Consider the following 17,951-nt stretch of genomic DNA (forward strand, 5'->3'; position numbering starts at 1 on the left):
GGGGATAATATCCCAATAAGATACCCGTCATCCCTCCCCCACCCAGCACTGGTGGGTGATAGGATCCCAATAAAACACCTGTCACTCCCCCCTCCTCCACCCAGCACTGGGGAGGGGGTGATAGAAGACCCATAAGAGACTATATAGGCCTACACTGTATATATATATATATATATATATTATGGGGAGAAGTGTACGGAGGGCTGGTAATGTGTCCCCCCTCCCCCCCCCCGGAAGGTTTTGGGGGCAGATTTCCCCTGTAAGTCGTTTTTATTAAGGATCTTCATTGTCCTTCAGAGGCCTCTGGTGGAAGATCAGCAGGTTCAGTAAGTGATGTCAGTGGCTTCTGTGCCCCCTTTATGTTATCTTCATCAGACGGCGAGATTTGCTGGACAGCGGTGTAATCTTCCTCCATCGGAAATCTATTCCTCTTAAAGAAACCGCACTGAGGGAGGAGAGCAGACGGGAGGGTGAGAAGTGTAGGCAGGAGGGTAAGGAACGCAGGCGGGAGGGTGAAGAGCGCAGACGGGAGGGTGAGGAACGCAGGCGGGAGGGTGAGGAGCGCAGACGGGAGGGTGAGGAACGCAGGCGGGAGGGTGAGGAGCGCAGACGGGAGGGTGCGGAACGCAGGCAGGAGGGTGAGGAGTGTAGGCGGGAGGGTGAGGAGTGCAGGCGGGAGGGTGAGGAGTGTAGGCGGGAGGGTGAGGAGCGCAGGCGGGAGGGTGAGGAGTGTAGGCGGGAGGGTGAGGAGAGCAGGCGGGAGGGTGAGGAGCGCAGGCGGGAGGGTGAGGAGCGCAGACGGGAGGGTGCGGAACGCAGGCAGGAGGGTGAGGAGCGCGGGAGCAGGCGGGAGGGTGAGGAGCGCAGGCAGGAGAGTGAGGAGCGCAGGCGGGGGGGGGGGGTTGGGGGTGAGGAGAGCAGACGGGAGGGTGAGGAGAGCAGGAGGGAGTGAAGAGTGTGGCAGCAGGCGGGAGGGTGAGGAGTGCAGGCGGGAGGATAAGGAGTGCAGGCGGGAGGGTGAGGAGCGCAGGGGAGAGGGTGAGGAGTGCAGGCGGGAGGGTAAGGAGTGCAGGCGGGAGGGTGAGGAGTGCAGGCGGGAGGGTGAGGAGTGCAGGGGGAGGGCGAGGAGTGCAGGCGGGAGGGTGAGGAGAGCAGGCGGGAGGGTGAGGAGTGCAGGCGGGAGGGTGAGGAGTGCAGGGGGAGGGCGAGGAGTGCAGGCGGGAGGGTGAGGAGAGCAGGCGGGAGGGTGAGGAGTGCAGGCGGGAGGGTGAGGAGTGCAGACAGGAGTAGTGTGGCCTCCTGCAGTGGCCACTTTGTCAGTGTAGTTTGTAGTTCCCTCAGACTCATTGTGAAGTTCTTCACCTGGCTTTTCCCTAGGCTTCAGTTGATGTGTAATTCTTACTGTGGCCAGTAGATGTCCCTGCCATCACTGGTCATAGAAGGAGATTTCAATACTAACAAAACTTATGAATATTTATACTTCCTTCAGTCAATCCAGTAGGAGGTTTATGTCACTGGTGCATGCTGGGGCAGGATATAAATATCTGGGACAGGCCATGTGCTGTCTTTCTTCCTCTGGGCTGAAGCCTGGGGAAGTGCTGCTGGATGGGGCTGAAGTGTTCCTGAAGCTGTCCTGCCTGGTCTGGAGGAAGCTGTGCCAAGGAGGCATCAGAAGGGCCCGGTGACTCATTTGGAGGACGCATGGAATTCGGGAAAGTGCTGACAGTGTTGTCGGGACGGCTTAAAGGTTCTGACACTGAAGTTGGACCTGGATCTGGAGAGCCTATCAGTGATCAGCTACAGTATCCGGGACCCCCAACCCTCACCTCCTGCTATAAGAAGTGACTGCCGCCCCAATATCCTTCCACTGTCCCCCCATTTTATCCATAGACTCAGCCCTGACCTCTGGGGGTGCTATTCTGCCCCTGGGGTGATGCACCTACAGTATCTGACAAAAGTAAGTACACCCCTCACATTTTATTCTATCTTTTCATGTGACAACACTGAAGAAATGAGACTTTGCTACAATGTAAAGTAGTGAGTGTACAGCTTGTATAACAGTGTAAATTTACTGTCCCCTCAAAATAACTCAACACACAGCCATTAATGTCTAAACCGCTGGCAACAAAAGTGAGTACACCCCTAAGTGACAATGTCCAAATTGGGCCCAAAGTCTCAATATTTTGTGTGGCCACCATTATTTCTCTATCGTTCATTGACGGACACAGCTCCATATCTTCTTCATCCTTGGGTTATGCTGCTCCCTACAGGAGTAGGACATTAGGCAGTAAAGAATTGACTATGCCTATGGGTGGTCCCAGGGGGTATACTCCCCCTCTCTGCTATGGGCACTGCCTAGTCAGGAGTAAGGACCTCGCTCCTTGCTGGGATTTCTGTCCTGGCATTTCTTCCTTTCTAAACTGAATTTTTTTCTTCTTTTCTGTTCCTGTGAGAACGACAATCAACTGCCGGACTGCACAACGGAATGGATATCCTAGATCCTTATGGTCTTCCCAGTCTGGCCAGCGAGTGCAACCCGACTATTAGCTCCGCGATAGGTCGGCCGCAACAAAGCCCTACTGGAAGGTGGCTGATTGGTGAGTTAAACCCCTTGCGAGGACGCATAGCCCTGGTCACGACCTGAGTCCCTTCTGGTGGCTTTTTGGGGTGAAAGTGGGCCCCCGAGTGCCCTTCCTTCCCTCATGTCACTCCCCCTTACTATCGGGGTCCCTCTGCGGAGCACCCCCCGTTCACCCATGCCTAGCTCCCCCCCCCCCCTTCCTCGGGGCGGCCATGCCTGTTTTTTTCTGTTTGGGTGTGTCAAGGGGGTGCTAGGGGGCCAGGGGTGGGGGGAGGCGCGTCGCTGGCTGCGCAAAACGCAGTTTTTAGGGAGGATGGTCCTGATGGGGGTCCCTAGCGGGGTTGCCCCTTACTGTCCAGGTATAACTAGGGGTCCTCTTGGGGTCCCGGTTGCTGCATATAGCTGCCATTTTGTCGTGGATGACTGCATGTATAATCGCAGGCCATGTTTGTGTAGTCCGGCGGACATTTTCTTGTAGTTTCCTATTGCTATCACACGGCGGCCATGTTTTTGAACCATATGGAGCAGTGAATCAGCGGTGGGCCTCTAGTGTCAGTTCCTGAACTTCCTGCACAGAATGCAGCCTGGCTCTTGGCTCTGCATCTGAGGAGGGGGTGGTGAGTTTCTGTGATGGCTAAACGGCTCCCTCTTTCTGTTAATGGTATTTGCTGCGCTGGGACTTGTAGTGCCGCTGGTGCAGCGGTGGGGGGAACGTTTAACAGCGGGGTCCCTAAGCCCTTCGCTAGAAGGTATCTTTTTGAAGAGTCCCTGTTAAAGAAACTGACAGTACCCCTGGGGGTGGCTCGCAGGTTTCCAGGTTGAATAAAGCCACCCTTCTTCTGGTGGGGGACTCTCCGTCCTTTAAAGACCCTTTTGACAAGAGAGCTGAATCTCTGGTCCGATACCTTTTTACCATGGCCGGTTCTATTCTGTGGCCGGTGTTTGCCATAACTAGTGAGCCGAACAGCCCCCCCCCCCCCCCCCCCCGGTTCGGTTCGCACCATAAAATCGCCAACAGAGGAAAAGTTTGTTCGAACAAGCAAACCGCATTGAAGTCTATGGGAATCGAAAGTCAAACGGCCTCATTTTGAAGGCTTAAACGCAAGTTATTGCCCCAAAAAAGTGTATGGGGGTCCGGGTCCTGACCTGGGGAACGTGTAGCAATGAAAAAAGTTTTAAAAACGATCATTTTTAAAGGAGCACTGATTTTAATGAGGCTTAAAGTGAAACTATAAAAATGGAAACTTCCTTCAAATATCGTGCCTGGGGGTCCCCTGAATGTGCCTGTAAAATGTGGCATCTGTACGATGTAGGTAGCCTGCTGCAGCAATACTGACATTTCTAAAGGAAAAAATGTCATATACAAATATACATACAAGTTTCAAATCGAATGTACTGGTCATACGAGTGCAGAAAAATTGGGCCTTGGGTGTTGATGGTGCCTGAACACCGTAACCCCTTACAGTTACTCTTGCTGGGCGCAGGAACGGAACCTGCTGGTAAGAATTCCATGCAAATTTGAAATCGCATGTGCTATACAAGTGCCAAAAATTGGGCCTTTGGTGTTGGTGGTGCCTGAACACCGTAACCAGCCCCTCACAGTTAGCAGGGCACAGGGACAAGGCTCTTATAAATGACATACGACATTTAAATTGTATGCACCTGTCATACAAGTGCAGAAAAATTAGGCCTTGGGGGTTGGTAGTGACCAAAACCAAAAACATTGTTGGAAGCAAGCAGAATCAAGGTAGAGGAATAGGATAGGCAGCATATGCAGTCTTCAAGGGATGGCAGACCCCTAGCAAATTAAATCAGTTACATCAGAATCAGGGGCCTGATAGTTGATCCAGGACTGCTTCATTTTGATAAAAGTCAGCTGATCAACAGAGTCTGTGGACAGACGCACTCTTTTGTCCATCATAAAAACCTCCAGCAGCACTGAACGTCCATTCGGAAAGCACGCTGGAAGCAGGACAGGCCAGTAGCTCCATTGCATATTGAGCAAGTTCTGGCCAGTAGTCCATCCTCAAGACCCAGTAACCCAGTGGATGCGCAGCTGGAAAGGTCTCCAAGTCTGCTCTTGCGCCTAGATAATCCTGCACCATATGATGGAGACGCTGGCGATGGTTGCTTAAACCTAACAGCGCTGGGTGCTGCTGAGGACAAAAGAACTGTTTAAAGGCATCGGCCAGCCAGCCGCCTTCTCCACCACTACTCCTTTGGCTGAACGATGCCTCAGAAACAGGTCCACGGAATGTTGACCTCCCAGTGTCTGGAAAGGTGGTACACAATTATTTATTTTCAAGGCTTTCTCAAGATGTTTCATCCTCTGCTTCCTCTGCGAAGGCAGGGTGAGCTCTGCAACTTTACTCTTGTAATGTGGATCAAGAAGGGTTGCCAACCAATAATTATCCCTCTCCTTGATAGAACGAATCCTCGGGTCCTTTCGCAGGCTTTGCAGAATCAGGGAGCCCATGCAACGTAAGTTGGAGGAGGCATGAGCTTCTGAGTCCTCTGGGTCACTAAGGATGACATTGTCAGCAGGAGCAACCTCTCCCCAACCACGTACAACTCCTGGGATTTCTGGGGAATCAAAACCATCCCTTGTAGACTGCTGTATGCTATCCTCTTCCTCTACATCCATGCTGCCGAAATCCTCATCCTCCTCCTCTTCCTCCTGTGTGTTTTGTGGCCCTGCAGGAATGATATCTGCATAAAGGGGGCCTTGTGAGGAAAGGAAGTCCTCCTCTTCCTCCCGCTGTTCTGCCTCAAGTGCCCTGTCCATGATTCCATGCAGCGTGTGCTCCAGCAGGTAGACTAGCAGGATAGTGTCACGGATGCATGCATCGTCCTGGCTCACCATCCGAGTGGCCTCCTCAAATGGTGACAGGGCGATGCATGCATCCTTAATCAAAAGCCAAGCTCCCCTGACCCTGTCCTTGTGCCATACTCACATAGGTACTCATTGATGGCCCTCTGCTGCGTGTGCAGCCACTGCAGCATTGCCAACGTTGAGTTCCACCTGGTGGGCCTGTCACAAATGAGGCGGTTGGTGGGCAGGTTGAATTCCCCTTGAATGTCAGATAAGCGAGCACTGGCATTGAACGAATTGCGGAAATGGCCACAGACTTCCTGGCCTGCCTCAGGAGATCTTGGAAGCACGGGTATCTCCTCAAGAAACGCTGCACCACCAGATTCAGTACATGTGTCAAGCATGGAACATGTGTCAAGTGTCCCTGTCAGAGTGCGGAGCGGAGAGAAGGTTGGTGCCATTATCGCATACAACCATTCCTGGCTCAAGCTGTCATGGCGTCAACCATCTCTGAGCCTGCCCTTGCAGAGCTGACAGAATCTCTGCACCGGCGTGACTCCTATCCCCTAGACAGACCAACTGAAGCACAGCATGGCATCTTTTAGCCTGACTGCTTGCGTAGCCCCTTGAACACTTAGGGAGCACTGCTGCTGCAGAGGAGAATTGAGCAGAAGAGGATATTGAGGAAGAGGGGGTGGTGGTGGAGTAGCCAGAAGTGGCAGAACCAGCACCAGCTTTTTGGAGGCGTGGTGGCAAAACAAGCTGCAAAACCAAACCTTGTCTTGCATCCTTCCCAGCTGCCAGCAGAGTTACCCAGTGAGCCGTGAAAGAAATGTAACGTCCCTGTCCATGCCTGCTGGACCAAGAGTCACCAGTAATGTGCACCTTCCTGCTGACCGCTTTGTCCAACGAGGCCAAAACACTACCTTCCACATGACGGTAAAGAGCCAGAATGGCCTTACGCGAAAAGTAATGCCTTTTTGGGACCTGCCACTGTGGTGCAGCACCTTCCACAAATTCGTGAAAGGGAGCAGAGTCTACCAGCTGAAAAGGCAGCAACTGTAATGCTAGCAATTTGGCCAAGCTAGCATTAAGACGCTGAGCTTGTGGATGGCTGGGACAGTATTTCTTTCTACGGTTCAAATACTGGGGTAGTGAAATTTGCCTGCTGCTCAAATCAAGCGGTGGTGTACTGCTAGCAGATTGGGTGCAAGTCTCTGTGCCACTCATTGCTATACCATCATCCCTCTCAATTCTGGTATTTGAGAAGGCATAAGGTATAGGGTTAGAGATCGCAGATGAGGAGCAAGGTGCAGTATGCTTGTTTTGATCTTGTGCCTCTTTCAGGTGCTGTTGCCAACAGACTGCATAGCAGGTTGTCATATGCCTTGTCAAGCATGTGGTGCCCAAACGGCTGGTGTTCTGGCCACGCTTGATCCGTTTCAGTCAGATGTTGCAAACAGCAACGCTGCGGTCTACTGAACAGGTGCTGAAAAAAGCCCACAATAATGAACTTTATGGAGTCTGCAGGGATTTTGCAGCACCCTGCACCTGTGGAGCTCTGTGCTGTGACATAATAGTTTGGCCCCTGGAGCACATCCTGCCTCGTTGCAGTTGTGCATCCTCCTCATCCTCTTCCTCCTCCTCCTCTATCCTGTCAGGCACCCAAGTACAGTCAGTGACCTCATCATCCCCTCCCTCCTCATCACTGGAGCAAACTTGGCAATATGCTTCAGCTGTGGCAACAATATCACAGCTTTCAAATTGCTGCGCATCCTCCAGCAGCATATCACTGACACTATGATCGAATAGTTCAGGTGACTCCTCCGTGCATGATGGTGGGGCAACTGAAGGAGTAGCTGTTGAGAAGGAGCCTGTGGAATGGGCCGCTTTGGCAGCTGTGGTGGAAGGCAAACTACTGGGAGCGTGGGTGTCAGAGGAAGATGAGGATGGCTTATTGATCCCCTCCACCAACTCTTCCACATCTTGTGGATGAATAGCACGGGCAGCACCAGAAATAAAGGACGGGCGTGCCCGCCTGCAGAGGATGCACTATGTTGAATGTGACCACCACTTTTCACAATGGACACAGAGGCTGCTTACCCTCTTTTTGTGGCCTGTGAGTGTCGGCCTTTCGCATATGATGTTGATAAAGATCAATATAGGGTATACACAACTGACCAATAGATACTCAATGACCTGATATGATGTTATTGATAGCCCTATAGATGAGCTGTGGTGGTTATAGATGTCCGCAAGTGACCGATTATCAATACTCTCACTATATCTGTAATCTATAATCCTATAGATGGATGATCTGTGATCCCTATAGAAAGATCCACAACTGAGCAAAGGTTACTGTGGCTGATATCTGCAGTGATCTCTATTCCTACAGTTCTATAAATATTTTAGAATGTTGCAGAAACTGAAGGATGAACAATACTGTGACTTGTATCTGATGTAAAGAAAGAAAGCTCTCCCTACCTCACACAGAAACCTCGCCCTCCCTACACTGCTAGGAATGTCTCTCTGCACTGTCTGACTCAAAAAAAAAGACTCTCTCCCTGCCTGAATCGCATGCCTATCCCTGTCTGATCGCCTGCACAATGACTGCGCGAGCAGCCTTTATGTAGTGTGGGGGCGTGTACTTGGCCCCTGAGCCATGATTGGCTAAAGTCAGCCTGCCTTTAGTCCAATCATGGCAGAGATCATTTGATTGGCCAAAGCATGAGGTCAGGGTGCATGCTTTCGCCAATCACATAACGCGCTGCACGCGCGGTGTCCATGCAGTGCATTATGGGAAACTCAAATTTCCCGCGAAGAAGCACATTTGTTCGTCATTCGACCAACGATCGAATTGGTGATGTTTGAGTCGAACTTACCTTCGAATCAAACTCGAAGCTCATCCCTAGCCATAACCTTGGTTTCCTAGACCTTAACAGAATGGGCTAAGCTTCTGCACCAGGATTTGAAAGGGGGACAGTCCCCTCCTGACCTGGCAGAGCTGGCAGCGCAGTTGGTCCAGGGGTTGCAGTATATCTGTGATGCATCTCTGGATGCGGCCCCCTTAGCCTGTAGGGTGTCCGTGACAGCGGTGACTCTTCATCGCATGATATGGGTGAAATACTGGTCTGTGGACCAGACTTCCAAGATAGTATTGACTGATCTCCCTTTTGTAGGAGACTGCCTGTTCAGAGCTTCCATGGAGGAGATCATTAAGGGTCTTACAGGAGGTAAGAGTACTCTGCTTCTGCAGACTACCAGGAGCAGAGTCTCATTGCAAACGTGTCCCTTTCTTCTCTGTCGATAAGCGGTCCTTTCGTCCCTTGGGTTTTAAGGACCAGGGGTGGGGGGACGTCTTTGCTTCTTTCCTGGTCCATGGACCTCCTCAATTCAAGACAAATGGGTCCACGAGTTGATTTGGTCTGGTTACAAGATTGAGTTCTGGTCCTTGCCTCCGGCGAGGTTCCTTCCTTCCAACCTGTGCTTGTCCCCAGACCGCCTACGAGGTCTTCTTGGGGCTGTACAGGATCTGCTTTCTCAGGGGGTCATTTTACTGGTTCTGGAATCTGAACTCTTTAGGGGTTTATTCAAACCTATTTATTGTTCTCAGGAAGGAAGGCAAGGTCCATCCAATTCTGGACCTCAAGGCCTTGAACCGCTTTGTGCAGGTTCAGAAATTTTGATTGGAGTCCATTCACACGGTAGTGGCTTCCCTTCATCAAAGGGATTTCCTGGCCTCTATCGATATCAAGGATGCTTACCTTCATATCCCAATATATGTCAGGCATCAGTGTTTCCTTTGCTTTGCCGTGGGTGAGGAGCATTGCCAATTTGTGGCGTTTCCCTTTGGTCTCGCCTCAGCTCCTTAAGTGTTTACAAAAGTTTTGGCCCCGGTGTTAACATTGCTAAGGCAGAAGGGGATTGCGGTACTGGGGTACTTGAAAGATCTCCTTCTGCGAGCAGAGTCCCCAAATGCCTTAAAAGACAGTCTGGATATTTTGGTGCGAACTCTGCAAGAGTTCGGATGGAAAGTGAATTTCCAAAAATTGGTCCTTACCTGGTAAGTGAAAAAACGAAAAGAGTGGTATTTCACCGGCGGCGCCCCGCTGTGGGGGCGGTGGCCTCCCACTTATCCTTCACCTCTCATGTCTCTTCACAGTTGCAGATGAGAGCTAAGCTCAACAGGGTCTTCTTTCCCCACCAAGCTGAACTATCTGGGCCTGACCCTGGATACGGCCTCAGCCCGGGTGTTTCTTCCGGAGGTGAAACTCCAGAAGTTGCAGAATGCGATACGGCTCCTGTTGTCCAGCTGGCGGTCATCTCTCAGGACTTGTATGCAAGTGCTGGGCTTGATGTTCTCCACCTTTGAAGCGGTTCCATTTGCTGAGTTCCATACCAGATCTCTGCAACAGGAGATTCTTGCCAAATGGAACAAGAATCCACAGTTTCTAGACAATCTGATCCTGTTGAGCCGGGGTACGAGGGGGTCCCTGATTTGGTGGCTCCCCTCTCCGACACTTCAACAGGGAAAATCCTTTCTCCCCCTGTACTGGACGGTATTCACTACGGATGCCAGCCTGTCCGGGTGGGGAGGTGTCTTGGGTATCCTGGAAATTCAGGCGATCAGGCTTTGCCTAACCCAGGGATCCTCAAACTACGGCCCTCAAGCTGTTCCGGAACTACACATCCCATGAGGCATTGTAAAACTCTGACATTCACAGACATGACTAGGCATGATGGGAATTGTAGTTCCTGAACAAATGGAGGGCCATAGTTTGAAGACCCCTGGCCTAACCCAATAGACGGATCATCTGCAGGGGCCCTAGATAAGGATTCAATCGGACAACGCCATGGCTGTGGCATATGTCAATCATCAAGGAGGCACCAAAAGTGCCAGAGCGGCCCAGGAAGTAGCTGGCATTCTAAGGTGGCAGAACGCTTAGTTCCAGCCATCTCTGCTGTGCATATTCCAGGGGTGGAAAATTAGCAGGCGAACTACCTCAAGCGGCAGACGTTGGATCAAGGAGAATGGTCTCTCCACCCGGAGGTGTTTCATCAACTGTGTCTCCGATGGGGGACTCCCGATGTGGACCTGTTGGCCTCTCATCTCAACAGGAAGGTGCAGAGGTTCGTAGCAAGGTCTCAGAATCCTCTGCCCGATGTCACAGATACTCTGGTGGCCCCTTGGGGCCAGTATCGTCTAGTATACGTATTTCCTCCGATAACTCTTCTGCCGAGACTCCTGCGAAGAATCAAGGCAGAAGGGAATCCGGTCATCCTAGTGGCCCCGGACTGACCTCGCAGGTCTTTGGTATGCAGACCTGGTACAGCTGGTCGCCAATGTCCCAATGTCCCATGGAGACTTCCTCTCAGAGAAGATCTTTTAGCCCAAGGGCCGATCTTCCATCCTGCTTTACAGTCGCTGGCTTTAACGGCCTGGCTATTGAAAGCCAGGTGCTGAAAGATAACGTGTCTGATAAGGTGTCTGAATTCGTGAGTCCTACACTGTTCAGACCCGGTTCACACTCATGCGAGTGCCGGGTTCGCATGTAATGTCGGAGCGCACTGCTCCGACATTACATGCGATCAGCTGTGCGGTGCGAGTTTAGCCATACAGTTTGTATGGCTAAATTCGCATCGCACCCGGTGCAAACACGCACAGGAGGCATTTTTGCAGCCGCATCAGGATCGGATCGCACAGCGGTTCACACTTGTGCGATCCCATCCTGTGCGAACTGCACGATCGCACTGCGATATGCGATCAAACTGGGGGTGTCGTTAAGATTACATTGACACCCCCAGCGTATCGCATATGGCAGTGTGAACTGCCGGGGGTGCGTGTGCGATGCGGGAAAAGGCTGCGAATTCGCAGCCTTCCCGCATCGCATAAGTGTGACCCGAGCCTAAAAGCTAGAAAATCTACTTCTAGGAAGATTTATCATTGAGTCTGGAGGGCATACATTGCGTGGTGTGAGTCTCGGGGGGTCTCCCCCCGTTCCGTTGTCTTGTGTCTTGGAGTTTCTCCAAAGAGGTGTAGATCAGCGTTTGGCCTTAAGTACCATCAAAGGCCAGATTTTGGCCCTGCGATTTTCTTTCAGCGCCTGTTGGCCACGAATTCCTTGGTTCACACCTTTGTTCAGGGGGTCCACCAGTCTCTGTCACCTCAGTGGGACCTCAATTTGGAGCTGTCGGTTCTTCAGAAACCGCCTTATGAAAATATTTGTGGGCTTCCTCTACTTACTTTGTCGCAGAAGGTAGCCTTTTTGGTGGCTATTACGTCTGCGCGCAGGGAGTCGGAGTTGGCTGCGTTGTTTTGTTGTTCACCTTACCTGGTTGTTCACAGGGACAAAGTGGTGCTTCGTCCATACCAGCCGTTCCTTCCTGAGGTCCTCTCCATTTAAAGGAAGACATTGTGTTGCCTTGCTTGTGTCCTAAGCCTAAGCATCCTAAAGAGTTTGCCTTGCATTCTTTGGATGTGGTTCGGGCAATAAGGGTGTACCTGGCGGTGACTGAGTCGTTCCAAAAATCGGATTCTGTAATTGTCCTTATCGATGGACCCCGTAAGGGGCTGGCCGCTTCTGCTGCAACCATTTCCAGATGGATCAGGCAGACGGTGGTGCAGGCCTACTCCATTTAGGGTCTGGATCCTCCTTTCCCTGTTAAAGAGCATTCTACGAGGGCGCTTAGTGCCTCTTGGGCCTTCCGTCATCAGGCGTCAGTGGTGCAGGTTTGCAAGGCGGCCACCTGGATATCCGCGCACACTTTCACAAAACTTAATAAGGTGGCTGTGTTGGCATCTGCAGATGCTGCCTTTGGCCGCAAGTTTTTACAGGCCACTGTTGGAGAGGATTAGTCCTCTTTGAGGGTGTATTTTTTGTCAGGTGAGCTCCAGTTGTTCCTGGTTGAGCTCCAGTTGTTCCTGGTTGACTGCGTTTAGCCTTTTGGGAAGTGTGTTTATTGCTGTGTTCTTCCCACCCCTTATGTTGACACTGCTTTGGGACGTCCCAAGGGTCAAGAACATATGAAGTTGTGTCCGTCAACGAATTAAAGTGAAAACTGGATTTTTGTCTTACCGTAAAATCCTTTTCTCTGATGTTCATTGACGGACACAGCACCCGCCCTTCTATTAAGTTGGGTTATATTTCCTTCTGACACTGCTTGTTACAAAACTGAAGACGTATAGCAGGAAGTGGAAGTATACCCCCTAGGACTGCCCTATAGGCGTAGTCAAACTATATTTCCACCTAGTATCCTACTCCTGTAGAGGGCAGCATAAACCCAAGGGTCAAGAAGATATGGAGCTGTGTACGTCAAAGAACATCAGAGAAAAGGATTTTACGGTAAGACAAAAATCCAGTTTTTCCAGCACTGCCTTAACCCTCTTGGGCATGAAGTTCACCAGAGCTTCACAGGTTGTCACTGGAGTCCTCTTCCCCTCCTCCATGATGACATCACAGAGCTGGTGGATGTTAGAGATCTTGCGCTCCTCCCCCTTCTGTTTGAGGATCCCCACAGATGCTCAATAGGGTTTAGGTCTGGAGACATGCTTGGCCAGTCCATCACCTTCACCCTCAGCTTCTTTAGTAAGGCAGTGGTTGTCTTGGAGGTGTTTGGGGTCGTTATGTTGGAATATTGCCCTGCCCCCCAGTCTCTGAAGGGAGGGGATCATGCTCTGCTTCAGTATGTCACAGTACATGTTGGCATTCATGGTTCCCTCAATGAACTGTAGCTCCCCAGTGCCGGCAGCACTCATGCAGCCCCAGACCATGACACTCCCACCACCATGGTTGACTGTAGGTAAGAAACACTTGTCTTTGTACTCCTCACCTGGTTGCCCCCCCACACGCCTGACACCATCTGACACCAAATAAGTTTATCTTGGTCTCATCAGAGCACAGGAGATGGTTCCAGTAATCCATGTCCTTAGTCTGCTTGTCTTCAGCAAACTGTTTGTGGGCTTTCTTGTCCATCATCTTTAGAAGAGGCTTCCTTCTGGGATGACAGCCATGCAGACCAATTTGATGCAGTGTGCGGCGTATGGTCTGAGCACTGACAGGCTGACCCCTCCCCCACCCCTTCAACCTCTGCAGCAATGCTGGCAGCACTCATACGTCTATTTCCCAAAGACAACCTCTGGATATGACGCTGAGCACGGCACTCAACTTCTTTGGTGGACCATGGTGAGTCCTGTTCTGAGTGGAACCTGTCCTGTTACACCGCTGTATGGTCTTGGCCACCGTGCTGCAGCTCAGTTTCAGGGTCTTGGCAATCTTCTTATAGCCTAGGCCATCTTTATGTAGAGCAACAATTCTTTTTTTCAGATCCTCAGAGAGTTCTTTACCATGAGGTGCCATGTTGAACTTCCAGTGACCAGTATGAGAGAGTGAGAGCGATAACACCAAATTTATCACACCTGCCCCCCATTCACACCTGAGACCTTGTAACACTAACGAGTCACATGACACCGGGGAGGGAAAATGGCTAATTGGGCCCAATTTGGAGATTGTCACTTAGGGGTGTACTGACTTTTGTTGCCAGCGGTTTAGACATTAATGGCTGTGTGTTGAGTTATTTTGAGGGGACAGTAAATTTACACTGTTATACAAGCTGTACACTCACTACTTTACATTGTAGCAAAGTCACATGGGAGGGGTGTACTTACTTTTGTCAGATACTGTATATACATTATGGAATTTTCTTTGTGCACTGGTGCGCAGTCATGTTGGAACAGGGAGGGGCCATCCCCAAACTCCTCCCACAATGTTGGGAGCATGAAATTGTCCAAAATATTTTCGTATTCTGACGCCTTAAGAGTTCCCTTCACTGGAACTAAGGGGCCAAACCCAACCCCTGAAAAACACCCCCACACCATAATCCCCCTCCCCCACATCATAATACCCCCTCCACCAAATGATTTGGACCAGTGCACAAAGCAAGGTCCAAAAAGACATGGATGAGCGAGTTTGAGGTGGAGGAACTTTACTGGCCTGCACAGAATCCTGACCTCAACCCGATAGAACATCTTTGAGATGAATTAGAGCAGAGACTGTGAGCCAGGCCTTCTCATCCAACATCAGTGCCTGACCTAAGAAATGCTCTTCTGGAAGAATGGTGAAACATTCCCATAGACACTCCTAAACCTTGTGGACGGCCTTCCCAGAAGAGTTGAAGGTGTTATAGCTGCAAAGGGTGGAGCCAACTCAATATTGAACCCTACGGACTAAGACTGGGGGGTCATTAAAGGTCATGTGTGTGTAAAGGAGGCGTCCCAATACTTTTGGTAATATAGTGTATATAGAGGGGGGTGTATAGTGTATATATAGAGGAGGGAAGGGGGTGTATATATAGAGGGGGGTGTATAGTGTATATAGAGGGGGGGGAGGGTGTGTGTATAGTGTATATAGAGGGGGGAGGGGGTGTATACTATGTGTGACCGATAACAGAAGGCCTCCATGCCACTGACTAGAGGGGATGACACGGCCACCTACCTGTCACTTACCTTATAGAGCAGCACAATGATGACGCAGAGCAGGAGCACCCCTCCGGCCGTTCCTCCAGCAATTAACGCCACACTATTGGGAGGAACTACAAAATCCACTTGTGTCATCACCTGGAGAGATGGAGAACGTCACTCTCGTCATATGATCGGTCAGGACTCCCCCGTCACTCTCGTCATGTGATCGGTCAGGGCTCCCCGTCACTCTCGTCATGTGATCAGTCAGGACTCCCCGTCACTCTCGTCATGTGATCGGTCAGGGCTCCTCCGTCACTCTCGTCATATGATCGGTCAGGACTCCCCCGTCACTCTCGTCATGTGATCGGTCAGGGCTCCCCGTCACTCTCGTCATGTGATCAGTCAGGACTCCCCGTCACTCTCGTCATGTGATCGGTCAGGGCTCCTCCGTCACTCTCGTCATGTGATCGATCAGGACTCCCCCGTCACTCTCGTCATGTGATCAATCAGGACTCCCCCGTCACTCTCGTCATGTGATCGGTCAGGGCTCCCCCGTCACTCTCGTCATGTGATCGATCAGGACTCCCCCGTCACTCTCGTCATGTGATCGGTCAGGGCTCCCCGTCACTCTCGTCATGTGATCAGTCAGGACTCCCCGTCACTCTCGTCATGTGATCGGTCAGGACTCCCCCGTCACTCTCGTCATGTGATCGGTCAGGGCTCCCCGTCACTCTCGTCATGTGATCAGTCAGGACTCCCCGTCACTCTCGTCATGTAATCGGTCAGGACTCCCCCGTCACTCTCGTCATGTGATCGGTCAGGGCTCCCCGTCACTCTCATCCTGTGATCGGTCAGGAGGACTCCCCGTCACTCTCGTCATGTGATCGATCAGGACTCCCCCGTCACTCTCGTCATATGATCGGTCAGGGCTCCCCGTCACTCTCGTCATGTGATCGATCAGGGCTCCCCGTCACTCTCGTCATGTGAACGATCAGGGCTCCCCGTCACTCTCGTCATGTGATCGGTCAGGAGGACTCCCCGTCACTCTCGTCAAGTGATCGATCAGGACTTTCCCGTCACTCTCGTCATATGATCGGTCAGGGCTCCCCGTCACTCTCGTCATGTGATCGGTCAGGGCTCCTCCGTCACTCTCGTCATGTGATCGATCAGGACTCCCCCGTCACTCTCGTCATATGATCGGTCAGGGCTCCCCGTCACTCTCGTCATGTGATCGGTCAGGGCTCCCCGTCACTCTCGTCATGTGATCGGTCAGGGCTCCCCCGTCACTCTCATCCTGTGATCGGTCAGGAGGACTCCCCGTCACTCTCGTCGTGTGATCGATCAGGACTCCCCCGTCACTCTCGTCATATGATCTGTCAGGGATCCCCGTCACTCTCGTCATGTGATCGGTCAGGACTCCCCGTCATTCGAGTCATGTGATCGGTCAGGACTCCCCGTCACTCTCGTCATGTGAACAGTCAGGAGGACTCCCCGTCACTCTCGTCATGTGATCGATCAGGACTCCCCCGTCACTCTCGTCATGTGATCGGTCAGGGCTCCCCGTCACTCTCGTCATGTGATCAGTCAGGACTCCCCGTCACTCTCGTCATGTGATCGGTCAGGGCTCCTCCGTCACTCTCGTCATGTGATCGATCAGGACTCCCCCGTCACTCTCGTCATGTGATCGGTCAGGGCTCCCCCGTCACTCTCGTCATGTGATCGATCAGGACTCCCCCGTCACTCTCGTCATGTGATCGGTCAGGGCTCCCCGTCACTCTCATCCTGTGATCGGTCAGGAGGACTCCCCGTCACTCTCGTCATGTGATCGATCAGGACTCCCCCGTCACTCTCGTCATATGATCGGTCAGGGCTCCCCGTCACTCTCGTCATGTGATCGATCAGGGCTCCCCGTCACTCTCGTCATGTGAACGATCAGGGCTCCCCGTCACTCTCGTCATGTGATCGGTCAGGGCTCCCACGTCACTCTCATCCTGTGATCGGTCAGGAGGACTCCCCGTCACTCTCGTCAAGTGATCGATCAGGACTTTCCCGTCACTCTCGTCATATGATCGGTCAGGGCTCCCCGTCACTCTCGTCATGTGATCGGTCAGGGCTCCCCGTCACTCTCGTCATGTGATCAGTCAGGACTCCCCGTCACTCTCGTCATGTGATCGGTCAGGGCTCCTCCGTCACTCTCGTCATGTGATCGATCAGGACTCCCCCGTCACTCTCGTCATGTGATCAATCAGGACTCCCCCGTCACTCTCGTCATGTGATCGGTCAGGGCTCCCCCGTCACTCTCGTCATGTGATCGATCAGGACTCCCCCGTCACTCTCGTCATGTGATCGGTCAGGGCTCCCCGTCACTCTCGTCATGTGATCAGTCAGGACTCCCCGTCACTCTCGTCATGTGATCGGTCAGGACTCCCCCGTCACTCTCGTCATGTGATCGGTCAGGGCTCCCCGTCACTCTCGTCATGTGATCAGTCAGGACTCCCCGTCACTCTCGTCATGTGATCGATCAGGACTTTCCCGTCACTCTCGTCATATGATCGGTCAGGGCTCCCCGTCACTCTCGTCATGTGATCGGTCAGGGCTCCTCCGTCACTCTCGTCATGTGATCGATCAGGACTCCCCCGTCACTCTCGTCATATGATCGGTCAGGGCTCCCCGTCACTCTCGTCATGTGATCGGTCAGGGCTCCCCGTCACTCTCGTCATGTGATCGGTCAGGGCTCCCCCGTCACTCTCATCCTGTGATCGGTCAGGAGGACTCCCCGTCACTCTCGTCGTGTGATCGATCAGGACTCCCCCGTCACTCTCGTCATATGATCTGTCAGGGATCCCCGTCACTCTCGTCATGTGATCGGTCAGGACTCCCCGTCATTCGAGTCATGTGATCGGTCAGGACTCCCCGTCACTCTCGTCATGTGAACAGTCAGGAGGACTCCCCGTCACTCTCGTCATGTGATCGATCAGGACTCCCCCGTCACTCTCGTCATGTGATCGGTCAGGGCTCCCCGTCACTCTCGTCATGTGATCAGTCAGGACTCCCCGTCACTCTCGTCATGTGATCGGTCAGGGCTCCTCCGTCACTCTCGT

At 52.2% G+C, this 17,951-nt stretch overlaps 1 protein-coding gene across 1 annotated transcript in view; it reads right to left on the reverse strand.

The window, feature by feature from the left end:
* Positions 1 to 283: 283 nt before the first annotated feature.
* Positions 284 to 17,951, reverse strand: part of ITGAL (integrin subunit alpha L) — a gene marked incomplete at both ends in the record, with an annotated part of 99,806 nt that continues 82,138 nt past the window's right edge. The window contains 2 exons of the mRNA XM_082260526.1: positions 284 to 445; positions 14,896 to 15,006. Coding sequence (XP_082116652.1) covers positions 284 to 445; positions 14,896 to 15,006 — 273 coding nt within the window. The remainder of the gene's footprint in view (positions 446 to 14,895; positions 15,007 to 17,951) is intronic.

Source organism: Pelophylax lessonae (assembly GCF_965119305.1).
Source record: "Pelophylax lessonae genome assembly, chromosome: 6".
NCBI lineage: Eukaryota > Metazoa > Chordata > Amphibia > Anura > Ranidae > Pelophylax > Pelophylax lessonae.